Genomic DNA, 27576 nt, shown 5'->3' with positions numbered 1-27576 from the left:
GTGTCCCTCATTTCCCACAGGAAGGGAGAAGGAAGGAACTTTGTCACTTAAAAACAACAGGAGAATAAGAGTAAAGGGCAACTTAAACTGAAATTTCTAAACTCAAAAGTTATTAATACTCAGCACTTGGAGTACTGCGAGTGTTAGAAAAGAAAGTAGGAAACCACCGTGATAGTGCAAGAAAACAGAATCACTCAGTTCTGCAGGTAGAGAGATTGCTGGTAGTCAGGGAAACCAAATGCAATCAGCTCCTTCAAAGCAAGGCTGAGATGACCTCCTAGAGAAGCTGACAAGCCAGATGTTCAACTGCCAGAAAGCAGATAGTCTGCCCCAGAGAGAACTCCTCTCCTCCAAATTACAGAATTTACCTGATGGTAAATGCTTATCTTCCTCCCAAATTACCAAATTCATGTGATGGCAGAAACTCATTTTAAATGTAGCACATATAGAAGTTGATCAATACCAAAACCACATTAATTTGGCAAACAAACATAAAGAACATTCTTGCTTTTGATATGTCGAAGATAAATTTGTAGGAAACTGACAAATATGCTAAGGTGCTAAAGACATTTTAAAAGTAATTATTTAAGTAATAAATGCAGCTACACATTGAAGGTTCATCTTTATGAGGGGAAAAAAAAAAAAACAACACCTAAAAAACCTCTTCAGCTTCTGTTGTGCCTGCAAAGAGATCAATAAAGTCTGAAGATTCTGCAAGCAAGACACTTCATGCCACTGCAGCTAGTGATCACTAAGTCTTTATTCTGAATTTTCCAGCTCTAATACTAAAGAAAAATTACACCTCTCTTCAATGATGTTTAAACACAACAGAATGGCATATGCCAAAAAAATGTGAAAGCGAAGGAAAAAGTAGTGGCTTCCTGCAAGCTGAGTCTTAACAATGCACTCACAAAAGCTGATTCTCCCCCCCCCCAAGCTTACTTTAGTGTACAACCCAAAAGCTTCATAATCCCTGTCAAATCCTACAGAGATGAAGTAAAATTCACAATGCTACATTAATATAATGTAACACTGTGGAATACAGGAAATGCAATAGTGACTAAAAAAGCACAAAGAATACTATTTATACAGAACTCTGCATCTGAAGCAAACTGCAAAAAGGTAAAAAAACCTTCAAATTCCTGTATTTACAGAACCCTAAGCTTCAATTCAGCCAACACTTATCTCGTGCTTGAGAAAAAAAAAAGTGTATAAAAGTAGAACTGTATGACTTTTTCCAATGGTATTTTCCACTTCAGCTGAAGGAAGAAAGAAGCGTTGTCTGTATTTCCCCTTAACAAGGATCTTATTTATGAATCTTTATCTCAAATTATCTAAGTTAACGGTTTGGGTAAGTGACATTGTTATGGCAGACAAAAAACTGTCATTAGAGTCACTCTGCTTGACTTCACAGGCTCTTAGGAAAGTAGAGGATGACTGAGCTTTTAATCTTCAATTTCTATCTTCAGCCACAGTAGCAAGTCGCAGTGGAAAGTAGCAATAGCATTAAGCCTTTAACCACAGACTACAGTATACAGGTTTTAGGGGTTTTGTACTGTCTAAATGAAGAATTAGCAAATTCAGCTATAGCCATTAAGATCTCATTTTTCTGAAGCAGTAGCCCTCACATTAGTAGTTCTGTTAATTCAGTGTTTTTTTTTCTCCGGACAAAAGTGAACACATACCTTCATTGGTAGCCCTCCTCTACTCATTCCTGTTCCCCTCACATGAGTAAACAGTGCCTAACATCCTTCTTGCAGTAAATTGTTTACTGAAATCACAAATAAGCTTGCATGAACTTTAAATGAGCATCTTCAGATCAGTAGGATTGAGAAAGATGTAGTTTGTTACAATTAAAAAAAAAAAAAAAAAAAAATTATCTCCAGGTGTGCATTTTTCCTTTTTAGGCAGGTTTTCAGCTACCAATGCCCATAAATGATGCAGAACAGAAGACAAAAGTTACAGGGGAAATTTTAAGGTTAGGGGTTTGGTGGTTTTTTTTTTTCTTTTTTTAACTAACTAAATTATTCTAAGAGACTATAACCTTCAAATTCATGTTTGTTCTTTTTTTAAAGTAAAACTAGAAACCTGTAGGTGCATATAACTACAATTTGCACGTGCTTAACAATTTAAAAAATGCAGAATTCATTTGGATGTGTTGTAAAGAAAGTTCCAATTTCTAAGACTATTAAGTTGACAAAGTCCTACACAGGTTAATGGGAGTTCACCCCTGCAAAACAGGCTGCAGGTTTGAGACCCAACTTACATTCTTCTGGGAAAAAAAAAAAAAAATCCGTATTCTCTTAAAGTCAGTTCTCTTAAAACAAGGAGAAGCCACACATACCATCCTTTTGCTCCACCTCCTCTGCTTGTGAAGCACGTGGAGAGCTCTGGGGTACAGAATTCACATTTTCTTCTGAGTCTTTTGGAGACACAGGTTCTCGTTTAACTTGTACTGAGGAGTCAGGAGTGGCGGCAGGTGTGATGCCAGAAGACTGGAATGGTGACGGCATGTTTATATGAACAGAAGCTCCTAGTGGAGGTACAGAGGAAGACAAAGTGTCCAAAAGGGGCAGGAAGGAGCCTGTAGGAATTAAGTCAGCTGCCATATGAGATTTGCTATTTCTTCTCTCACTTAAGACACTGCAGGAAAGTTGCTCTGACAGTTCAGAAGGTTCATATGTTTCTAATGGCAAAAGAGGTGAGAAGGGGAAAAAAAAAGTTCACATTTTATAATAATTTAGTGGTGCCAATAGCTCATTTCTTGTGGACAGACAAGAGGAAAAAAAAAAATAAAAATCTGTAAATAAGCCACTAGATGGCACTACCAAAGACGACAGATCACACTTGAACAAGAAAGACTTCAATATTGAAAGCTTACAATTTTATTGCCTATTTTAAACGAGTAAATTAAAGTTAAACGTAATTTCTACAAGATGCTGATTTCAAAGAATATGAGAGTCAGCACTCCATTGTTGTAGTTTTATGGTATTTCGTACCTTGTAGCCCCTGCAAGATTTGGATTCTTTGACTTCTCAATGTACTCATTTCCATGGCTATCTGCAAAACAGTTGTAGTTTAAATCAGTCCTATTTAAGGCAGTTTTTCAGGCTGCTAATTTCTAGTTCAGACAGTCTCAAAAGCCCACTGTTACCTGTTGCTTTAATACAAGGAACCGTTGAACCTCAACATATGCAGCCTGCAGGGCAGCCCTAGCCTGCAAGAGACTGCTGTCCACACTATGCAGGGACTTGCTTAACTCTTCTTCCCTCAGCGAAATAGCCAACAACTGGTCTACCTGAGAACGTTCTGAAAAAGAAACAAAATGTAGAATATAACTGTACTTGACAATGCATTAAAATAGAAGGAGTCAAAAAATAAGAAGTATTGCTGGAGGTATCAAAACCAGAACACAGCTCAAGTTATGCAGAGTGCAAGTTTTCTGGTGAGACGACCCAGAAGCAGAAAGGGAAAGCTGCACAGCTGAATTAGAAGGAAGTGACAGGTGCTTCTCCCTTCAGAACTTCCATCTGAAGGGGCAACAAACCTGTCTTCCCTGAGCAGGGGAAAGCAAAGGTGCCATCTGTGCAACCAGGAATATGAATTGCAATCAGAAAGGACGAACAAAATCTTCTCTTAGAAATGACTTCCGACAAATTAGGATGGGACTCTTCAGAGAAGAATGCGTTGCAGACCTGAGAGCAGTTCACCCTACGATCTTCAGTAGGAGCGCAAGAAGCACTGAAGCAGCATTAAGGCAAATGCCATTTTAGCCAAGTCAAAATACTACTAGGTATTCATAACCTCTATACCAGATGCACATATGTATGATATTCACTCACCTTTTTTACCTTTAATTTTTCTTCTCTTATTCTTTCTTTCTAGACTAGGGATTTCAGGAGAAGATCCCTCCTGCAAGTAAAATAACTTGTTAACAAAAGTTACAGGACCAATTTTGCCTAAATCAAAAAGTCAAACATCCTCTGTCTTTTCAACCATTATTTGTACCCACAGAGAGGAATACACGATTAATTTTGCACATTCCCGTATAATTTGTCCTTCCCTCTGCCCTTAAAAAGAGGGAGGGCAACAAAGCGAGTGCCATGTTTTCATCTCAACTAGGAAGAAATATTAATAAGCCAACAGCCTTCTACTTGCTCAGATATTTAAGATCACACTTGGGTCAGATTTTCTGCTGTATGGTTTTAATTGAAGGTCTAGAGGATTAAATCAGTAAGGAATTAAAATTACCACTTTAAAACAAAATTATTTTGAGGATTTTGATCGGAAACATTTTTTTTCCCTTTGGGTAAGTCCAAGACAGGACAGCGAAACAAACACAGATATAAGGATATAATTTTAAGTGTACAATTTTGTAAAAAGGATTGCCTTTCCTTGATTGATTATAAAACCAGAAACACTTAAGGAAAAATAGATTTCTACTACAATCTAGCTTCCATTTAACTTTTGAAACACCAAGATATTTGCTACAGCATCAAGTACTACCACAGAAATATTTTAATAGCTCTCATTTACCAGCATAGCATGCCATCTAGAAATTAAAATTAAAGAGCATTTGCTGTTTCTACCAATTAAAAAAGATTAAGCAGAAGTCCTGCACTAGGAAGGCAGAAATGGAAAAGATTTTTGAAGAAAATTAAGTCAAACAAGCAAATTAATTTGAGACTATCAATTTACAAGACAATCAAATGGAGAAAAATCCTTGCAGAGATCATTCCAAGGTTGAATGATCATTAATAGGGAAAAAATACTTTTAGTGCATCAAAGCTGGACAAAATTGCACACTTACTCCAGTTGCTCTTCGTTTCTTTCCAATTCCTTGGCTGTCATTCTGCTCAGTACCAGATGTGCAGCTACTGTCTGTAGCTGCATCTATGTTATTAGACACTGCAAGAAGTGAAGCATTATTCGAAGCTGGACGATTTTCTTCTGAGATTTCTAGCACATTTTGTTTTTCAAGAAGAGGTGTTCTCTTTTCTGGGCTCTCCTGGTCTTCATTTGTGAGGCCTGTGACCTCAGAGGAGGCCTGTAAGTTGTGTCTCCTTTCACTAGTCTCAGTTCTTTCAGACATAGATGGTGACAAGGGAAGAGAAGACGTCTCCCGTTTCAAGTCAGCCTCAATGTCACCGCTTGCCTCGTATGCAGATGTTACATGCTGCGAGTGGCTGGCTACAAGTATTTGCCGTTGCCCACTTTCTTTTATTTTGGCTTTTTCACTGAAGAAGCTATAAGCAGAAGCATTTCTGTCTGCAATGACACTGCTTTCAGAAAAGCTACGTTTTCTGGCTGAGCCAGGCACTGCTAAGGAAATCCCTTCCCACTGGAATCCTTCCAGAGTAGAGAGATCAGATTCTTCACCAAGTTCTAGACCCTCTTGCTCATTCTGAACAAGAGGCACCATTTCTATGCCAAACCTTTAACAAGACAGAAAGAAAAATAAGAACACATGTAACAAGCCAGCCAAACCTAGAAAAAAGCCTCCCCCTTCTCCAAATGCACATTACTGCTTTAAGAGATCTAGCAACTCATTATACTGGTATTCTGTGCTTTCTGTCTCATCTGGCAATGGAATATCGTATGTCTATCACAAAATTATATTTAGTGGCTAAGAACTGACAGCATGATGTCCAAGTTAGAAATAATGTTATTATAATTATTCCAAACCAAGTCTGGAATAAGCAAATATGACATCTTTTCAAAACGCTTCAAAAACTTCAGGTTTAAAGAAATTTCCCAAAGTGAAGTATTTTACAATTGCTTCCTCTAAACACAAAACCAAACTGCATATCAGATTAAAAGATTAACAAACGAAGAGGGACCATTTATTCTTCCTGCAGCAATGCATTTCTTGTATTCCTGAATAAATGAAGAAATAAACAACTGTCACAGCACTGTTCATATCCTGATTGCATTTTTACATTCTCCCACTTACTACAACTTGAAAAGCAAGTACATTGCTAAGTATTAAGTAATGATTATGAACTGATCAGAATCTTTTCTGAGCAGCAGACTACTATTACTTATCTATGGATAGACATCCACAGCAGCAAGCAATCATAAAAACTCTAAATTATTTGTATAAGCAAGAGATCATGGTATGATCTCTTCTTCAAGAGCAAGCTTCATTCTGAAGTCTCAGTTTTAGGATTCTGTAATTAATTTCAGATTTGGAGAAAAACAACCTTCCCCTCTCAACACACACACACAGTGAGGCATAGTTAGATCTGAAAGCTACCAACCTTGGTAAACCTTTGCCAAGTTCCTGCTTTTTCTTGGTTACCTGCTGGATAACTTGATCCCAATTTACATTTCGCCGGGAGGCACTAAGAATCTGCCTGAGAGTGGGTTTAAGCCCTGACTCCTTCTCAGTCTCACTTCTCCGATGGCCACTCACATTCCGAATGCGCCGTGCATTATTGAGATTGGGCTCTGGAAGATGTGTCCCAACTTTGCTCTTCAGACTAATATGTCGTGTTAGGTCTCTTTGCAGAGAGGCAGGGAGGCCAAGTTTGCTTAAATCAGGAAGGAGGCCTAGTGACTGGCTTCCTCCTTTTTGTAGCTCATGATCTGAAGGACTTTCAAAACCTTCCATTCCAAAGTGATCATGTGACTTGACATGCTCTTCATCCCCTTCTCCATCCTGTGAGGATGTTTTCAAATCCACATGCAACTGGTCCTGACAGTTTGATAGAGAAACTGTGGATTCCATCTGAAATGTAGAATCTTTCAGATCAGCAGAAGCAATACCTGAAGCAGCTGGCTTTTCATCATCTTCCCTTTCAGAGGTGGCAAGTTTACCTCCTAGAGTGTCACAGGGTAAACAAGAACTAACAGAAGAACCCAACTTTTCAAGTCTTGCTTCCGACTTCTCACTTGCCATTAAATCATCATCGCTCACATCTTCTAACGAATCTAGTCTGAACTCGTTCTTTGGAGATGCTTTCCCAGTTTCTTCCCTATTCTGGTCACTTGTATCCTTGCAAGAGCTTAAGGGAGCATTTTGCAAGGAATGGTTGGACTGAACATCTTTGGGGTTTTGTTCTGCTTCACTTAAGTTATTAACAGGCTCTCCAAGACCGCTACCAAGCACATCTTTGTTGTCTTGTAAGTTACCAGCACATGCACCATGTAGCTTCGATGAATAAGAGGAGAAACTGTTCGTTTCTAAGTTCAGTGCATTCAGATGATTCTGCTCTTCACCACCAGTTGAGGATAACAGAAGCTTGACATTTTTTAAGAGACTATTTGTGTCTTGCTTTGGGGAAGATAACTTTCTACCTGTGATATTCAGAAGAGGGGATTTCAGTGACGGCATCTGATTGCTTCTGCCATCATCTTTGTCAGGCTTTTCACCACTGGAACAGTCTTTCATTACCTTGCAAGAATCAAGGCGATCTGAGGTTACATTAGAAGAGGAAGATGCTTCCCGTTTTTTAAGTTTTGAAAGGCTAACATTGGCTTCACGAGTTTTTCCTTTAATTGATGAATCAGTAAGAGGCATAAATACAGAATCTATTTTATCTGAAGTTTTAGAAACGCTATCTTCAGACCGTGGTTGCTGCTCTGCAGCTTTCTGGGATGGATACGGAGTCCAGCGATACGTTTTATCTCTGGAAGGACTGCCACTTTTTCCACTGGCTCTTGAGGTTTTGCTTTCTGGCTGCTTTGATGTACCAAAATCCAATGCCCCCTCAGAAGCAAGTTTATCACTAGTAAAATCAAGCAAGTCACTCCTGTTTTTTCGATCTCTGTATGGCAGAACATCAATGTCTTTCTCCTGCCGCTGCCATGTATATCTTTCCTTATTATATTTAATTGGTTCTACCGAATATGTATCTCCTGAGCTTCCAAAATTCCAGCCATTTGTACCATGAGGACTAGATTTCCAGTTTCCTCCATAACTCTTGGAATTCCAGCTAGAAAAGTGACCTGTTCCTTCTGAGTGCCAAGTAGAATTTCTCTCCCTGGCACTGTGATGCCAATTTGATGTTCCTCCTCCCCGCCCATTTGGATGCCAAACATTTCCAGAATTCCCATAGTTATGCCGATTTGAAGAGCTTCCTGAAACATTTTGGTGCCACCCAGAGCGCCCCCTTGGGCCACCTGAATGTCTGTTTATATTAAGGTTCCTCTGAGAATGTGAAAATTTGCCTTGTCTAGGACTAATATAATCATCCTTTTCCCACTTCCAGTCCCTTTGTGATGCATTATGATGATGCCACGATGACTGATCATAAGCTTCTCTTTCTTTGTAAGCAGCTCTTTCTTCTCGTCTTCTCTGTGATCTCCTATCATCACATTCTAATTCTTGGTTTGCACAGCTTGGTTCAGCTTGCCTACAAAACAATTGAGGAAAACCTAAATTATGAAGTCACTCCATTGAAATCCAACAGCACACAAGCCTCATTCACTGTATTTACACTGGGAAGAAAACTTTTATTTCTTTTATTTTTTTTTTTTTTTAGTAAAAAGAAACAGAGATAACTTATTTAGCTGCTTTATGGGTCAGGCTTCTGTAGTGTTTGACATTCAAAACTATTGTTGTACCTTTAGGAAAACATGGTATTTCAAAATTGCTCTTACAAGAACATCTGATTTGGTGGAGGGACAGCTCAATAGACTAATTCTTAAATATTTCTTTTTAACTCGGAAGATAATATTTCTTTCTATTTACTAGTTATCGGACTAATAAAAACCAGACAAAAAGAAAGCTTCTTTCTCTTGTATAATCTTTGTAATTTTAATAATCTTGAGAGATGAAAAATTCATTAGTAGTGAGAACTATTTTTTCTGAAGACTATTCTGCTGGTGTTAGATGGTGTATCTAGAGTGAGTTGATATAAAATAGAAGGAAATAACTTCCTAATAGAAGGAAATAACAGAATAACTGCTGAGAAAAGCAGTTATTCTACTTACTAGAGAAAACAGCTGAAATCATGTCTCAGTTTATAAAGCTTCAGTTAAAACACAGATGTAGAACATCCAGAGAAGTTGTACCTCAGATATAAAAATATTTCATCTTGTTTTAACCACAGACTTGAACAGCCTACAGCATGCGACGCAGAGTCTGTATGAGCCTCCCAGAAGCACTATCTGCTGCCCTTTGGATAGTACTTGTGCTTGGCAACTTATCACGAACACGTGGTAAATTATCTCATGTACATTTAAAGATAAATGCTATCTTAACCCGACAGCTATGCCCAGGGTCAGCAGTACAAACATTCTAAGTATTTATTCTACCAAATGAGGAGTTTTTAACAAAAAAAGTTTTTCCAAAAACTGATCACAGAAATGCTTCTTTCTGATATTACAGCAATACATTATTTCTAGATCCCTGGACAAGCTAAACAGGAAACTTTCACACTACTGCTCAAAAACAACTGGTTTCAGTAAACTGAAAACTCATATTGTACCACTCTAAGTTTTCAACACATTCCAGTTTTGCTAACAGATGCACAAATAATTACTCTGTAATGGGAAATTGCATACTGCATAAGATAAAGTGAGCTCTAAGATAAGAATACAAAGAAACGATGTCTAAGTGATACTGTAAGTTATAGGAGCTGACTTAACTACATTATGACCTAATGGAAACAATTTTACTGTATTAGTAACTTAATTCATGTACTTTCTTTTTTTTTTCCTCCTCTAAACCAGCATCCAGCAGAGAGATATTTTCTAAGACTTCAGTTGCCTCAGAACACCACTGTACTGACAGCATTACTCCTTTACCATAAAACCAGGAAAAATGACATTGTCGCTACCTGTATTGACCAATATAAAAACATTACCGCTGTGCAGCACAGGGACACCCTAGTAGGACAGAATGGTGTCAAAACCAAATAATCTCCACAGATTTGAGCACTTGGAGACGCTAATTGAAATTTCTAGACACAGCAAGCAAAAGCTTCTTTTAAAAATCATATGCCCCTTTAATACCATCTCATGTCATAAATCTATTCAAACAATATATTCCCAACTGGAACATCATATTAAAAATGCACACTTGCAAAGTCACATGGAAGATAAAAGGCAATACTTATTACTCTCTGTAGCCTTCTATTTCATAGTTAGCCACTAGAATTATGTTTAGCTAATTGTAAGAAGTAAGATAAAACAAGTAAGAACTTTCATTCAAGGATTATGGGATTTTAGTGTGACATTGACAGAACAAATTCATTTTAAAAATAGACAGATTAAACTTTTATAACAAAGTATGTTTAGTAACAGTTTCTAAGAGGACAGGTTCCTACAGACAACCCCCCCACCCTAAACAGTATTAGCACTAGTGTCACATTTACTAAGCCTTTCAGTTAAATGCATATCAAATATTAAAATAAAAACATTACAGCTCTCACAATACAAGATTCCACAATGGGAACCGTTTTTATCCGTAATGGAAAATAGTTGTACTTCTTTACTAGTAGCAGATCAACAGAACAAGAACATTCAGCAGAATCATGTTTACTTGTTGAAACTACAATATCCACATAGGCTCTCAGACTGTTCTCATAACAAGTACACTGGTTACAGGCACTTTACATTTCATGAGCAGCTAAACCTTAGGAGAATACCCTAACGGTGTTAGAAGCAATTCTATGACCTAAGAGGAGAAAGGAAAACTCACCGGTTCCGTTCCTTCCTTTGCTTGATTAGTTGAATGAGTTCTTTGTCAAGGTATTCTTCTTCTGCTTCTTCTTTCTCTTCCTCTTTTCTGTCATGGGCATCAACATTGTCTTTGTGCAGCTGACTGGAGATGTGCTTGGCATATGCTGACAAACCCACCAGTGTCACCCTACACACCCGGCACTCGTGGTTGCTGTCCCTAGGAAGAGAGGCAGAGGGTGGACTTTCAACTCTGCCAACAGGCATGGCAGGGATCTCTGGTCTTACTTTGTTTCCTCTGAATGTGCTTGAGTTCAAGGTAATTAGATTTTGCTCGGTATATTTAAGTTAATGGAATTCTCTGGCTTTTTCTTTCGAGGTCTAGTTTTTTGATGGTCAGTTTTTAAAAGATTTTTTTCCAACAATCAAGAGGTAAAAGACTTGGTAATAAAGCTGTGTTAACTGAGAGGAGGAATTCTTCTTGAATTGTTGTACTCAAAATCTTTTCAGAGGAAACATAGTGAGCGAGGAGGCAGTGGAAGGCTTACAGAGCTAGCAGGAGCTGCTCTGAAGCCCATCCATGGTGCCAGCTGCACTGGGGAAGCCTGGTGACAGCTTCTACATTTAATCCTTGCCTTGAGCCTTCCCCCAGTGAAATTTAGAAAAGGGAGGAGACAGTGCATGGATACAGCCAATCCTGATACAACATAACCTAAACTGGGACAGCTGAGACTGCTGCCTGGAATCCAAAGACTCCACACCACAGCAACTGATGGGAGCGTGTCTTCAGTTCACTGTACTTTATTTGGTTCAAGTGTGCATGAGGTCTGCTTTCCACTTTAGAGGACTTATCTTAAAAAATAAAGAAATTATTTTAGCTGGAGGAAGATGACAGCTGTGTCAGACAAATGGCTTTACTCAAGTTGCAGTGAGTACTGGATTAAGGTTGCAACATTTTTTTTACTTTTTTTTTTTAAAAAAAAGAAATTCAAATTTCTAGAAATACCTTACTTGTTCCACTAACAAATCCTTCAATACTCCACTGTTAACAAAATACGTTGTTAGTAGTAAACCTAAGCAAGGAAAATATGTTCACCAGTTAAAAAAAAAATTCATAAAAAACTTAATGAGCAGAGTCCGCTGCAAATGACTCAGTGGGACCAAGTTCAGATTCAGTGCCTGCCTCCACAATGCCTTCCTCAGTTCCACCATTTAATTCATAAAAGTAGATCGCCCTATGCCCCAGGACTGGGCACACTCCACAACACACACTGATCATGTCTATGAATTTCCCTACCATACAGAACAAAAAGACCAAAAGGTGTTTGAAATAAATATGACAAAAGTATTCTCAGTATGAAAATATCCGGGAGCTTCATTTACTGGACTTGCACTTCAGAAGACAGACTCCATGTCCCTTGTACAAAAGCATTATTGTACTTTTAATTTAAAAAAAAAAAAAAAGGCAAAAAAGCGCAAACAAAACAACAACAACAAACCAATAAAGTTTTGTACTTGATATCCAGTTCTCCTTACATATCACATGGAGTAAGATTTCAAGAAAAGGAAAAGAACCTTAAAATACTTCAGCAAATTATTCTAATTATTCTAGCCCTTGAGATTACTAATTAAATTTTAAAGGAGAAAAGTGTGAACCAATGCGTGCATTTCCTTTACCTCTTCCCTACAGGAAGTCTAAAAAGTGACTTCTGGTTGGATGTTAAATTTGAAGGCAGTAAGATGCCGAAAGAAGGAGAGGGACAGGGGAAGACAGCAGGTCCGCTGCCGCACAGTAAAAAATGAAGTTCACGATTAATTTTGAGAACAAACATCTTCCATCCATTCTACTGAAAGAAGTAATGAAGACAGTTATCTTAAACAAATTTAATTTAATTGCAGTCTTATGGAAATTGTCAGACCATTTGCATGCCACCGTGGACACATTATTTAACTTGTAGAAATCACGGTTACCTTCAAGACTCATAAACGTAAAAAAAAAAAAAAAAAAAAAAAAAAAAATTAGAAGCCCAGAAATAAGATGTCAAAATACGTGAAATTTTAAGCAGATCTTAGAACCATTGCCAGAAGAAAAGTCCAGAACAGAAATGCTCTACAAGTTAGCTGACCAGAAGCCCTAAGTCAGTTTCTAGTGCAGAGGACATTCTGGTTTCCGAGCAACCCCTTCCCAGCTGTTCAGTAACAGAACAAATCCTTTTCATGCTCAATAGAACAGATATCAAATACCATGATGTGTTTGATCCCAGGCACATTTTCAGAATGTTCCTAGCTCCCAAGACTCTGTTGCGTGGGGCACAGCAGAGAAGAAAACAGAATTATCTGCATTTTTGGTGGCTTGTTTTTTTTTTTTTTTTTTTTTTTCCTTTAAGTAGTTGAATTCAGAACAAAAAAACCTAAGAAATGTAAGGCTGAGCAAGGGATAGCATGGCAAAAGGGGACAGGGGGAAGAAGAGGGCTGGGAATATGAGGAATTTATCATTTTTATGCCCTCCATCTTTACTACAAAGCCATTTTTATTAAAAAAAAAAAAAAAAAAAGATTCCAAAAAGCTGCTTTATACATTTTCTCAATGTGACAAAGAACAACTTTGTTATTCGGGACAACTTGAAGATTTTCTGAATCCCACTAAAGCAAATCTAATTTCAAGAGGGAAAGATTATTTAATTTTCTGTTCAATCTAATTTAACATTTTGGTAGTCCACATAACCCTTGCCTAAAGACCGGCTGATGATGGAGATTCTGAAGAAGGAAGTTCTTTTCCCCGTTTACTAACCTGCTCTGAAGCCCCAGAAAAATTAATCAAATATTAAATGGAAGTAGAAATTAGGCAACAAAGGTTATTTATTGACAGTTAATATGCACTTCAAGGTATGCAGTATTTTTTTACTTCCTGTTCCTGGGCTATTTTTTTATTTCAGAGACAGAATTTGAAATGTTAGCAGATATAAATGAGCATACACATATGCTACAGATTTTCTGGAAGTCTTAACCTAAAAACATTTTAAGGTGCTGATTTAGACAAACTACAGCAATAGTTAGCAATTGTTAGCAATTTTTAATAAAAAGGATGATCAACAGTAATTTGTCAAAAATCAGGCTTGTAAGCTTTGCTACACGCACTCCTGTTCGTCTACAAAACTACACACAACAGTAGTATAAAATACTATATAGCTGGCTCAAACAAATGTCTTCATCTGTGGCATGCATGTAATACAATCTTGTACGCCAAATGTGGACACTTCTGCAGCTATACATATGCTTTGCATACAAAAAGTTACTGAAGAGAAGTAAGTTTCTAACTCCCTCTAGTTTTGAAACATAAAACAGTTTAAGAGTTTTACTAGAATTCAACCTGGCACAACTTAACTGTGTTGGCATTAGCATCTATCATAGTATAGGTCAGAGTCTTAATTTCATGCAGCCTTTCTTTAACAGTTAACTCTTGAAAAAAGAAGCCTAGAGCCCTAACAGCTACTCTCCCCTTACAGAACGCAACAGAATAAAAGCTACATGAACAAAAAGCTAGCATGCAATTAGAAGTAGTCTACATTTTTTCTTCCCTGGATATAAGACAGATGTCCTGACAAAACGAATCTCCCACACCTAGGAGTTGAAAGAGGATCACTTCTCAGTCGTTTAAAAAGTGTTTTAGAGATTTGCCATTTCCACATAAAGTCTGTGCTCAAAGATGATTAAAAATTATTCTGTAGTTCAAACACTTAAGTACAGACTACCTCATCTCTCTGGCTACCTCAAAACCCATACACCTGAAAGAACTTTTAAATGCACTCTGATTCCATACTATCAGGATGATATTTGAATACCTCTTAACTCCCTCCCGCTTTCCAAAGGCTGCAAATACAACCAAGGAAACCAGAAGGAAAACACCATCCACCATCGCTAAGTTCCTTAACCAAACAACTGGACAAGGGTGGCAGAGGACAAGACAGTCACTCAAGCAGGTGCAGACGTTACACCCAAGATGTCTTCTCACAGTGGTTTAAAAGATCAACAATTGTTTCTACACCACTGAAAACTTGAAAAAAATTTAAAAAGGAAAATACCAGTGTTCATAATTCTGCCAAAGGCAGAATTCTAGTGCTTCCAAGAAACTAAGCATGAAACTGCCAAGTCCTAAAACACACATCCTTTAATTTTACTTCACTGCAGTCCAGGAAATACAGGAGAGCTTTTTTCCACATCACTGTTTGCCTCCTGAGTTTTTCACATTAAGAGAACATGTTCATTACCAGCTTTATCACAAGGCACGCAACTAAGCAATGCATAAAAATAAATTATGCAATTCAGCTTATATGGGAAATAGGTCATGAGTTCTTCCAGAGAGTGACACACAAAATGCAGAGAGGAAGGATACATGATTGTTCTCATACCTTCCCTTGAGGTTTTCAAGTTCTCTGTGGTGAAGCATGCTTCTCATGTGTTCTTCCATCTCCTTCAACATGCGGAAAAAAATAAAATTGGTCAAAACAAAACAGTATTATATTTGAAAAGCTCACGTTTGAGAACTCTCCTGCCTTGCAGGAAGGTGCACTCTACTGCTGTAGGGCTGTAACAGCTGCCATTCCCATTTCTATGATGATGAAAGCACAAGCAGTCACACTCTCAGGAAGTCATATAATGTTACCTTTCCTGAGAAAGGACGTACAGGAGTCATTAGAATTCAACAGAAGGGAAGCAGAATTGCAGGAGAAAGACAAATAGGAGTGCATGTAGCAAAGCTTACGAGACTCATTTTTGACAAACTACTGTTGATCATCATTTTTATTAAAAATCTCATTGATACTACTCTCCAGTACCACAGTATTTAAAACATTTTTCCTGTGCAATCTAAGCAGACTCTCTGTATTTGTGTTATGACATAGTTGTAATTTCATCATCATATACGATTTTACTCTGCTAGATGCACTTCAGAAACTGAGATGTACATAACATGTCAGTTTGTCGTTTACAGCAACCTTGATCTGTGAACTGCAGTGCTGCTACAATTAACTACTATTGAAAGAGAGCTACTGAAAAAGAAAGAATGCTTATATTTCAGTGAAAGGAAGCAGTTCAGAAGATTTATCTTTCTCTTGGTGTCTCAGCAAAAGTGTTTGGAAATCTTCAAAGAACAGATACTAATCACTATCCTCTTTAGTCCTTGAAATCCCATCCGCAAAGAGAAAGTAACATCTTCAACCTTGAAGAACTGTGTGAATTAATACATTGGCATTTGCAAGATATCCATGTGCTGTGTGGCTAAGCAATATATTAAGGTCCATTAAGAAACACTCAGTTTCATATAATGCTTTGCATGATATGCAATACACAGAAGAAACACAGCAAATTGAAGCATTAATGAAAACACATGTTGTGCTGCATAATTCCACATTCTCCTTCCATATGGAAACACAGACCTCCCAAAAGGAATCAGAAATTGTGTGTTACAGTATTCCTAGCATATCACAATTTATAGCCAAATAAGTTTGAGTGCTTTTCACTTTGGCACCTTTATAAAACAAAATAAAAAACTCAGAGACTTCAACATTTCTAACATTCAGAATCAAGCACACTGTACATCTCATTTCAAGAAAGAAACTCTAAAGCACATGCAAACATATTATTTGATTTGTGATAGACCCAGATCAACATATGTCTAGTAGAGGAAAAAACCCTCATACTTCAGAAAATTTAAAAGTGGAAACATTTCTTACAAACATTTCATATTATTATCCTCATATTAGTATCTACCGATAGGTGTAGAGCATTAATTATTTACCTTTTTTGAGTTGTACACGATGTGACATAATACACATTTTCGTTCTCGAACCATGCTTATTACTCTGGAAAGATCCTATCCCATACCTGCAAACAAAAAAAAAATTGAAATAGAACCAACTTCCAGGGTTACTTTTTTTTCTTCATTAATCTGTTTTAGTAAGGAAAGTAAAAACAAGTTACTGTTCATGAAAACACTTGTGCTGAGTTTCTTTAACAGAATACACACCTCTTGTGCATAGTCAACATTCTTCAAGAACAGATAAGGTAGTTTTGAAGTAATCTAAAATACATATAATAAAAAGTAGCTTTCCCTTTCTTTCATTTTGTTCCTTATCCATCAAGACGTGGCACTCATTCTACAAGCAAACAGAGATCTTTAGGAATCCTCTCAGCTACTCTAAGATTAACAAAAACCACTTTTTAACTAGGATGACGAGATGGAATTGGGGAAACCAAGCAGGGCAAACACAGATCTTTATTTTGGTACACACGGCAGGTCAAGTAAGATATTTAAGGTCCTAGGAAGATGAAACGAAGGCCATTGACAACATCAAAGACCATCAGTCTTCAAGGTTTATCAGTCCATTTATTCATGATGAAAGAAAATACAAAGTGATTTAAATTCAGTATTTTTCTCATTAACCTCTGTAAGAACTACATATATGTATGTACTGAAATACTCAATTTAGACAGCATTTTAAGATACATTCTAACATCATGCTCTACACGAGCACCTTAAGTATTTGAATCATGAATAAAAGCTATTGATTTTCAATAATTATCACCAACAGTACAAGACTATTCAAAACTTTGCACCAGAATATTAAACATCTTAACACCGATCTACTTAAGACTTGCATGTATGCAAATGAAAGCAGCAGCAAGTCAAATTAAATGCTGTATGCATTTTAGCATAATGTTCAATCCATAACGACAGCAATTACATTAGAGGGGTACATGACAGTCTAGATTACAATACAAAGACGGACATATCTGCATAAGTAACAGGGTATAATCTTTGCCCTCTTCTTTGTCTTAAAAGACACTAAAAAAGCAGAATGATCAAGCATTGTAGTAGTTTTTATTGATTTGGCAGAGGCAGTTCCTCACCCTGAAGTGGAAAGAAATGTATCTTTTTACTACGAGGCATTTTTATTTCTCCACACAAAAAGCAAAGCTTGGAAGGATTTGTGTATCTTACACGAGTCAACTTCAGAGCTAACTCAGCTAATGCCATCAAACTTAACCTACAAGAGCCTTCTTTAACAGCTCATCTCCACAGCTTATCCCACAGAGTTAATTCTAATTTACCATCAGCCTTCAGCATCAGGGGCATCAAACCCTCCGAATCTGGTACTGACTACAAGCTGTTAGCAAAAGGCAAGAACTACATTTTTACCAAATCCAGATTTCCTGCAGTTAAAGCAGTTCTTACATTCAGTGGCACTGTCCAACTGTAAAGGAACAAAAACAAGCAAATAAAACCACACCCACTCTAATTTAAAAATGTGGTTCTCTGACAAGTAACTCTTCTCCTCCGCATTTGCATGTCTATTTACAGTTAACACAATGCACCAGCATCTGTCCAGCCTAAAGGGGAAGGAACTGAGAGTTGCAATAGCCCTTTCACCTTTAGACAGAGAAAGTAGTATCCTCCCTAAAAAAATCCACATCATAATACCAAAACAAAGACACTTAAAACACAAGAGATTCAGTCATCTTCTTACGTTCCCTAACCAACATTCCTAGGGTGCCATTCTTGATCTCACTGAAATACCTGATACTGTTTAAATATGCATCCTCTAGCTTTATGACATGGGCACCTGATGTACTCCAGTCATTAGTAACGGCTATTTAGTTTGACAAATAACCCCCAACAAATGCACAAGATCATCCAGAACTTTGCACCAGCCTAGACCATATAGAGCATGCATATAAATTCATACGATAGCAGTGATGTCCATGCAAAAGCACCTGTCTTCATGGAACGTCACAACACAGAAATACCAAGTTTTGAAACAAATTATTTTGAAACCACATACAAAGAGTATAACTTGTTTTTAAAAGTATTTCAACTGAGACAGCAGTTAAGGAAAGCTTAAACTGAGTAGAGACAAATGAGATATTTCAGCCTCATGATTTTCCAGTAGGTTCCCAGGTGAGTACAGGAGCACATAATGAACATACTGTTCATACACAGATCTGTGCAGCTGCAACAGATCTAAGAATTATTTATGACTATCATAGAATGATAGAATCATAGAATGGTTAAGAGTTGGAAGGGACCTTCAAAGGCCATCTAGTTCAACCTCCCTGCAAGAAGCAGGGACATCTCCAACCAGATCAGGTTGCTCAGAGCTCCATCCAGCCTGGCCTTGAACGTTTCCAGGGATGGGGCATCCACCACCTCTCTGGGCAACCTGTTCCAGTGTTCTACCACCCTCATCGTAAAAAAAATTTTCCTAATATCCAACCTAAATCTACCTCCCTCTATTTTAAAACCACTACCCCTTGGTCCTGTCACAACAGGCCCTACTGAACAGCCTCTCCCCATCTTTCCTGTAGGCCCCCTTGAGGTACTGGAAGGCTGCTATAAGGTCTCCCCCAACTCTCTCAGCCTGTCCTCATAGGAGAGGTGCTCCAGCCCTCTTATCATCTTCCTGGCCCTCCTCTGGACCTTCTCCAACTGGTCCATGTCCTTCTTGTGTTGGGGGCTCCAGAACTGGACACAGTACTCCAGGTGGGGTCTCACCAGGGCAGAGTAGAGGGGAAGAGTCACCTCCCCCGAACTGCTGGCCACGCTCCTCTTGATGCAGCCCAGGATGCGGTTGGCCTTCTGGGCCACAAGGGCACATTGCCTGCTCATGTTAAGCTTCTCATCCACCAGCACTCCCAAGTCCTTCTCCTCAGGGCTACTCTCGATCCATTCTCTGCCCAGCCTGTATTTGTGCCTGGGATTGCCACGACCCAGGTGCAGGACCTTGCACTTGGCCTGGTTGAACTTCATGAGGTTGGCACGGGCCCACCTTTCCAGCCTGTCAAGGTCCCTCTGGATGGCATCCCTCCCTTCCAGCGTGTCGACAGCACCACACAGCTTGGTGTCATCGGCGAACTTGCTGAGGGTGCACTCAATCCCACTGTCCATGTCGCCGACAAAGATGTTGAACAGGGCCGGGCCCAGCACGGACCCCTAAGGGACGCCACTCGTGACCGGTCTCCACCTGGACATCGAGCCGTTGACCACCACTCTGTCAGTGTGGCCATCCAGCCAACTCCTTATCCACCAAGTGGTCCGTCCATCAAACCCACGTCTCTCCAGTTTAGAGAGAAGGATGTCATGCGGGACAGTGTTAAAAGCTTTGCACAAGTCCAGGTAGATGATATCCGTTGCTTGTCCCTTGTCCACCGATGCTGTCACCCCGTCATAGAAGGCCACCAAATTGGTCAGGCACGATCTGCCCTTGGTGAAGCCATGTTGGCTGTCACCAACCACCTCCTTGCTCTCCATGTGCCTCAGCATGGTTTCCAGGAGAATCTGCTTCATGACCTTGCCAGGCACAGAGGTGAGGCTGACCGGCCTGTAGTTGCCCGCGTCCTCCTTGTTCCCCTTTTTGAAAATAGGGGTTATGTTCCCCCTCTTCCAGTCATCGGGGACCTCACCAGACTGCCACGATTTCTCATATATGATGGCCAGTGGCTTGGCAACTTCACCCGCCAGTTCCCTCAGGACCTGTGAATGGATCTCATCAGGTGCCATGGACTTGTGCACCTTCAGGTTCCTCAGATGTTCCCGAACCTGCTCTTCCAGTACAGCGGGTGGTTCTTCATCCTTGCAGTCCCTGCTTGTGCCTTCCACAGCTTGGGTGGTGAGACAAGAGCCCTTATCGGTGAAGGCTGAGGCAAAAAAGTCATTTAGTACCTTAGCCTTCTCCATGTCCCAGGTAACTAGGACACCAGTTTCCCTCTGGAGGGGGCCTACATTCTCCTTGCACTTTCTTTTGTCCCCTACATACCTATAGAAGCTTTTCTTGTTGCTTTTTATATCCCTGGCCAGATTCAATTCCGTCAGGGCTTTGGCCTTCCTCACGCGATCCCTGGCCACTCACACAGCCTCTTTGTAGTCCTCCCAGGCTACCTGTCTCCGCTTCCACCCTCTATAGGCTTTCCTCTTCACTTTCAGTTGGTCCATACACAAATGACAAATGTTTGGATGCCTACTCAACATTGGAGAGTTGTTTTAATGTGATTAATATTAAGTTACTCCTGAAAAGCAAGGGTGCTAATCCTTGCACCAATTTCAGACACTTCCTTTTGCATTAAAATATTCTGTACACCCTCAACATTCTACACTAACACTACTTTGTGGTTTAGTGGAGTCGTACCCTACATGTGTTCAGGATCTTGTTCAAGACTACTTGGGTATTTACAGAATTCATTCTGCACAAGGGTGATACAGCAGCATGGGATTTAAATCAGGAAAAGCAGGCCAGTAAAGTATGGTAGCTTGCTCAGACCAGTTAGCACATAACATTAAAAAGTTTTTCCAAGTAGAGCTAACATTACACCTGTTTTGGCTAATTAAAACATATAGTAACTATACACGATCACAGGAAGAGTTTTAGGCTATCTGCCCAATCAACTGGGCATTACTTATGGCAGAGTACTAAAAATACTAATGGAATTCAAATGCTATTGGATGTCACTATGAAAAGTGAAACTTTTACCTCCACAGAGAGAAGCCCTTAGAGGCAAGGACTCAGAAATAAAGAGATTTAGTAGATGCTACAGAGACTGAGAAAAGACAGACCCACGTTCTATTTCCAGATCACCTCTTGACTTACTGTCTACATACATAAAGCACTTCCCTTCATCCTTCGCTTTCCCCCAAATCCTGCTATAAAACCCATGGCTCTCTTTAATGAAGTACTTAGATTTCACTGCAAAATAACTTTCATGAAGTATTTTGAAAAATATTATAAATTGAAGCTATTCCCTCACTTAACATGCAACAGCGACAAGAACCAGCCAGCTTTTGAGCCCTGTAGTCAGTGATGGCATTTCATCTTACCATACACTGCTATGTTCAATCACAAAACTGTAACACTGAGAAACTTCAGAAATAGAGCTTTCTCTACATAAATGTAGGCATATTTGAATTCTTAACAAAAAAAAAAAAACGCCAACCCATACTTTAAACACTGAACAACCTTCAACATTTTATCAGATTTAACAGTTTATGCTTTTGAAATAACCAACTTGCAAATTACTTCTTATGGGATATTAAAGGGAAAACAAGCTACTTAAAGAAAAAAAAAACAAAAAACAAACTGCAAGCAAAGATAAGGTTTTACCAAAAAGACCCCACCACCATATAAAAGAGAAACATATGTCAACAGCAAAACACAAAGTCTTCAAAACAAATGAGATGTTATGACAACTTCCTATTTTGAGGGGATGTAACTGTTCAGTTAGAGATTTTTATTTGTTTTCAAGGGAAGGGACAAATTTTACAACTATGTCATGTAAATGCAACTTGCTCACAGCCTGCACATGCTCAGAACTTGGAAACACCACATACTTTTAATTAACTTAAGCAAGTCTGCTACAGAGATTTTACAGAACACTTCTCACGAGTAAAAATAGTCTACAAAGAACATAAGGCATTAGACTACTTCCTGCTACAACATCCATTTGTCCACAGTTATTCAACCTTACCGGATAACATACATTAAAAATGTATGTCAAGGTTAAATCTGCTACAAATCAGCAGCTCAACACTCTGACTATATAAAGCCACAAGTGCAATGGAGTGGGGCGGGCAGCCTGGCATTCCAGCTGCCTAGAAATCCTCAGGAGGCCTCAAAGAGATCAGCAGTGCTAGTCTGTCCAAAGGCCTGCCTAAATGCTACGTGTCCCTACAGATAGCAGTGGAAACTCTACACTTGACAAGAATGGGAGTCTAGAAGTTCACCGTGGCAGAATGCTCTGCAGCCACACGTTTCTCAGCTCCTCACAGGGATGTCATTCCTTTTGCTTTAGTGATTTCTCTCCTGCAGCAACCAATCGCATACATCGTAGTTCAGCTGTAGAACTCTAATACAGCTGCCACAGACACAGGAAAGGAGAGAAGAGCAGAGAGAAAAGAAGCAACTCACCACAAAGCGCATTCACGAAATCTTCAGTTGGTTGATGGGAAGAAGTGGTGGACACAAGGTCATTTTGACTTGGAGAGAAGCCTTGCGCTCAGAAGAATTAGGAATGGAAATGTATTTAGGCCCTGAAAAGCACTTAACAATCACTGCTAGGCTAGACCTAGCAGTAGTTTAATTATCAGTATCACTCACTGTGCTAGTCTGCCAAGAAGCCTGGTCTTTTCACAGGAAAACCTGGAGAACCCCACATAGGCCTTTGAAAGCCATATCCAATCACCTACTGTGATAAACAAATGCTACAAAGCAATAGCGATTGTAATCTAACCAAATAATGATTTATTAAAGCCTTGTCATAGAGAGAGATTTTCTTAGGGAAAATTTTATGACTATAAAACCACTTCCCTGTATGACACGCTGCTCTAAACATCAAAGCCATGTACTGCTGCGAGAATGCTGTACAAAAACAAGTAATTAATCATAACAAGACTATGCTCAAATTTCATCACCTCAAGCAGAATTTATATGAAATAAAGCACTGACATTCAAAGACCATCTTTCCTTCCCAGATTCATTGCCCTTGGGGCATCTGAATTCACTATGCGTTCCCTTTCTAGACTGTAACTTTACCAATTACCTTAACATTACTTCTAGGGATACACGGGAGGCACTTTAACCCTCCTACTGAGGCCCTGCTCTGTGCAACCTAACCTGATCATCAGTCAGAAACGTAAGGACTTACTAAAGTTAAGTCACAACTCACAGCATTATTCTCCTCTAGCACGCTCCCATGCACTGTACAAACTAGTTCGTAGTCACAGGAGGCTTTTTAACATGGCAAAGGAGATGGGCTGTAATACAGTCCAATATTTAAAACACTTGTACCAGAAGCAAGACTTTTAAAGTAAATTCCTCCCTGCTTTCCAAGATTTAACTTCATCCTCATGACTGACTGAGGGTACTGTAGACCTGTCAGCACTCAAAGAGCACCACTGCACAGCAAATGTTACAACTGGGCAGCCAAGTGCTCAACTGTTTTGACACTGAGCTGGAAAGAGAGAAGAGTTATTTCACAGATCAAAGTTCTTTAAGTTCCTGTTAAAAGCAATACAGTTGACTCTACTAACCAGCCTAGAAGACATCTAGCAGAAAGTGCTTGCATGCAATCCCACGAGCACAGCTGGCTTTTTACAACATACAGGTAAGGTATACTAGAGATAAGGAGACTGTAGAGAAATACCTTAAACAAACAGCCCAGCACAGGCACAAGAACACCTGGCATGAACATAGTTTTCACTGATACCTATTTTTACTTCAAGTAAATCTAAGAATGGAGAGTAGACCAGAAGAATATATACCCCTTAAGTCACAATAAAACTGCATCTTTTAATTCCCTATGTATAAGCAATGTTAATAATTCCCCAATATCCAAAGTAAGTTTTCGTTGCTGTAAATTGAGAAAATAATGCCAACTTAGCGAAAGTAAATACCTTATTGCTATCTTTCTTGTGATAGCTTTTTACGCACCAGAAGTTTCAGAGATATACACCGTCCTAATTGGAATGGAGAGCTGCTCAGCATCATTGCTGTATGTTGTCATTTAGGACACCTAAAATCCACACACTTGGAAAGCTTCTGTTTTCCCCCTATAATCTCAGTTAGTTTTTAGACACATGCAAACTCTTTTTCTTCAGATATTTTCTTCAAACATGTTTCCCAACCCTATTAAAATTCCTGTTCCTCTTTCCAAATTTTCCACAACAGTCAAAGAAATGTCCAAAACTGGACATAGTACTCCAACTAAGACCCCTATCAGCACCCTTTGGAGAGGGGCATTGTCTTTGTCTCTCTACTACCATTACAGATTCAAACATAACTGCTAATAATTGAGATAAAGTCTTATTAAGAAGCAAGATAGTGATCCACAATACGTGGGAAAAATAACCTACCCAATTTGGCTATTTCTGTGACTTACAAAAGAATTCACATCAGCTTACTCTGATAACCTTGTGTTATTTCATAAAAGGTCTTCAACAAACAGACCCTTGTAAGAATGACATAAATATCTGCTGCTTAGTTTTACACTTATTTCTGTAACATTTGGCTGTAGCTCATAATACACTTAATACCAGGTATGCATACTATGTCTCTTTTACCAACTGGAAGGTAAGGACTTCCTTATCTTCCTTCCTAAGACAAGGACTTGGAAATCAAATGAAAACAGACCACTCTATACATCCCACCTACTGCAGTTCCACAGAAGCAGGTACCTGGCCTTGGCAAAATGACACAGATTATCTAAGAAGGATCTACGTAGATGCAAGAGAGCATGTAGGAGAGCAGTCAGTCAGTTATTGGGCTGCTTCTATTTATATAGTCACTACAGAGTATTAAGAACCATTGGAAAGTGATTTGAGGCACTCAAACCATGGTAGTCGGGTAACACATCAGTGAATGGAGCTTTGATGCCAAGTGAATTCAAGTTAAGGATCCCAAACATTAAGACAGCAGTCATTAATGACCAGGCAATAGAAATACAGGGGTCTGCTTGAATTCTTACACCTCCATAAGACAGGCAGTTTATCCCAGGGCTGAATATTAGGGGCTCTGTCAACTTGGGATTAAAATGTAAAATAGTCTAGGACTAGGTAAGAAAAATTCCTTACACTACAAATACAAAAAAAAAATAAAAACAAAGAAGTTATTTGTAATGCATAGTATCCTCTTATTTTCCTATAATCAGCTTCAGTCAGATAACATCTCAAATCTTATGACACCATCTGGTGGCAGAGTTCACACAAGATGATTAGCAGATGTTAAAAAGAATTTTATCAATTTAAATTTCATTCTGATCAAATTTCAGTCTGATTCCAGATATCTTATGAATTTTGTCTTTACAAGTGAAAAATACCTTAATTTTACCTAGATGACGTTAATTACAAGTCTTAGTATCCCTGTACACAATTTGGATATGTATTTATAGGATAGTGGCTGCTGTTGTTCTTTGTACTGGATATCAGAGCTCTGCATAAATTAAGACGCATTTAGTTGACGTATCTTCAAACACGTGACATTCTTGGACATATGGTCTAAAAGTTACATGAAGTTTGGCCACAGTGTCTCAGATAATAGTCTAACATAGTTTGACTAAAACCAATTATTTGTTTCAAATTGAAAATGCTAGAACAAGGCACCTGTTTAACAAACTTTACATACAAAAAAATAAGATCAGTCAATAGTGGAACATATGTGGTCATGCAAATGCAGTTGCCTTTTACTGCTAGTTCAACTGAAGTCAAGCAAAGACTGAAAAAAAAAGATAATAACACTTGCCTTTAACAGAAGAGACTTCAGGATAGGAATCTATTTTTCCAAGGGAAGAAGTTACAAAGCCACATTGTGTTGGCCTGTAGAACCTGCAACATTCATCCCAAATATTGCAGTCCTAATGGGGATATAATTTCAAAAGTTCAGCAAAACTACTAACTAATTTTTTTTAAGTCTTAAGTGTTTTTTAGACTAGAATCTATCAATTCAGCAAAACAGTTTATTAGTTTAATATAGTAATTGAGACTTGAATGAAAGTAGCAGATGATAAAAGAACAGAAATAAGCAGCACACATATAGGAAAAGCAGCTCCAGGAACTCATGCTGGAAACACAGTCCACCAAATCTCAGTCCTCTTCTCTCTCAGATCACTCATCAGAATTCATCTGTTCTACAAACCTCTTAAAGCTGCACTTCAGAAGGGATAGGACAGAATGTGAAGAGGAAGATTTCTTACTTGCATGAGACCATTGTTATGAAACCACTATCAATATTTAAGTATAAACTTTAATCATCAATACCACTTCTAATGTTCATAAACTTTTCCAAGTTGAAGTTCATAAGCACCTCTGAACAGTTCTTAATGTAAGTTTACAAGTGAACTGCCCTGCTTGCAATTATGAATGTTTACTTTTAAATAGCTCAGATTTCATTGTACTATTAAGACTTGTTTCACACTATCACTTCCACTCTTTTTAGGTTACCAAACGTTTATCACCACATTCATACATGCTTTCACTAGGATGCATTTTTTTAGCTGTACGTTACGAAGAAGCAACTCTGTACCCAAAGCCACGCTTCACTGGAAACGCTTCTGGCAGGCATACAGAGATAGCGTGACGGCTACACATTTTTAACAGAGAACCTGCTCTAACCGGATAACAAAGTTCAGAGATCACTACAGCAATAAGGGATGCTCACAACGCAAAGCAAAACGCATGTCTGCACAAGACAAGACGCCAACTACAGCCCCTCCAGGCCAGGCCGGGCCTGCCCTGCTCCCCCTCCCTAGGCCGCCCCCTCCGCCAGAGCCGGAGCAAGCCCCCATCGCTCCTGCTGCCGCCACTGAGCTCCCCCGGCCCCCTCCTCCCTCCACTCCCGGTACTCACATATCGCACCTCTCGCCAGGGCAGCGGCCCAGAAACCCATTCCCGTGCCGGGACCGAGCAGGGCCGCTGGCCCCGGGGCCCGCCGCCCTCACAGCACCAGCACCGGAGCACGGGCCGACCCCACAGAGACCCGCGGCGCACGGCGGGGCGGGGTAACCGCCCAGCACGGCCAATCCGCCCGCAGGAAGGCGGCCGCGCTGCACGCCGGGAGCTGCGCCTGGGCCTCCCTGGAGCCTGCCGGGAAATGTAGTCCTGACAGGGGGGCGACGCAACACCTGGGGAAGGGGAGACCTGAAGGGGCCGGCCTTCATGGCGAGGGCAGCGGCAGTTGCCTGTCAGTTGGGAACATTTACCAACCGATAACGATCATAAGCCTTATTATTATCTGTAAGCATAGCGCTATAAACACAGACAGTGCCGCGTGCTACCACTCTAAAGCGCGGGCACTGCAGCGAGCAGCCACCACTGCCGCGCTGGGCCAGCCCAACCAGGGCGGCTGCGCCTAGAAAATCCGTTCCAGGAGCCATTTGAAAGGCTGAAGGACAAGTGCAGGTGCTTGTGCCTGG

The 27576-nt window shown here is 39.4% G+C and overlaps 1 protein-coding gene across 6 annotated transcripts in view; it reads right to left on the bottom strand.

Annotated features, from left to right (window-relative positions):
* The window catches only part of ZNF106 (zinc finger protein 106), a 109181-nt gene extending 82037 nt beyond the window's left edge, over positions 1 to 27144 (bottom strand). For 3 of the 6 annotated variants that reach the window (XM_086750020.1, XM_086750021.1, XM_086750024.1), the window contains exons 1-10: positions 27011 to 27144; positions 16424 to 16509; positions 15036 to 15097; positions 10649 to 10846; positions 6261 to 8357; positions 4811 to 5435; positions 3843 to 3912; positions 3155 to 3309; positions 3000 to 3060; positions 2345 to 2686 (exon numbers count right to left, since the gene is read on the bottom strand). In XM_086750020.1, coding sequence (XP_086606146.1) covers positions 2345 to 2686; positions 3000 to 3060; positions 3155 to 3309; positions 3843 to 3912; positions 4811 to 5435; positions 6261 to 8357; positions 10649 to 10846; positions 15036 to 15097; positions 16424 to 16477 — 3664 coding nt within the window. In that variant the 5' untranslated portion in view covers positions 16478 to 16509; positions 27011 to 27144. Of the gene's footprint in view, positions 1 to 2344; positions 2687 to 2999; positions 3061 to 3154; positions 3310 to 3842; positions 3913 to 4810; positions 5436 to 6260; positions 8358 to 10648; positions 10847 to 15035; positions 15098 to 16423; positions 16510 to 25907; positions 26011 to 27010 lie in introns of those variants that run through there. The other 3 variants (XM_086750025.1, XM_086750023.1, XM_086750022.1) reach the window with 3 other exon arrangements.
* Between the last annotated feature and the right edge of the window lie 432 nt (positions 27145 to 27576).

Source organism: Chlamydotis macqueenii, chromosome 5, assembly GCF_036417535.1.
Source record: "Chlamydotis macqueenii isolate bChlMac1 chromosome 5, bChlMac1.mat, whole genome shotgun sequence".
Taxonomy (NCBI): Eukaryota; Metazoa; Chordata; class Aves; order Otidiformes; family Otididae; genus Chlamydotis; species Chlamydotis macqueenii.
The sequence above is the reverse complement of the archived record's forward strand: the minus strand, read 5'-3'. Positions and strand labels throughout refer to the sequence as shown.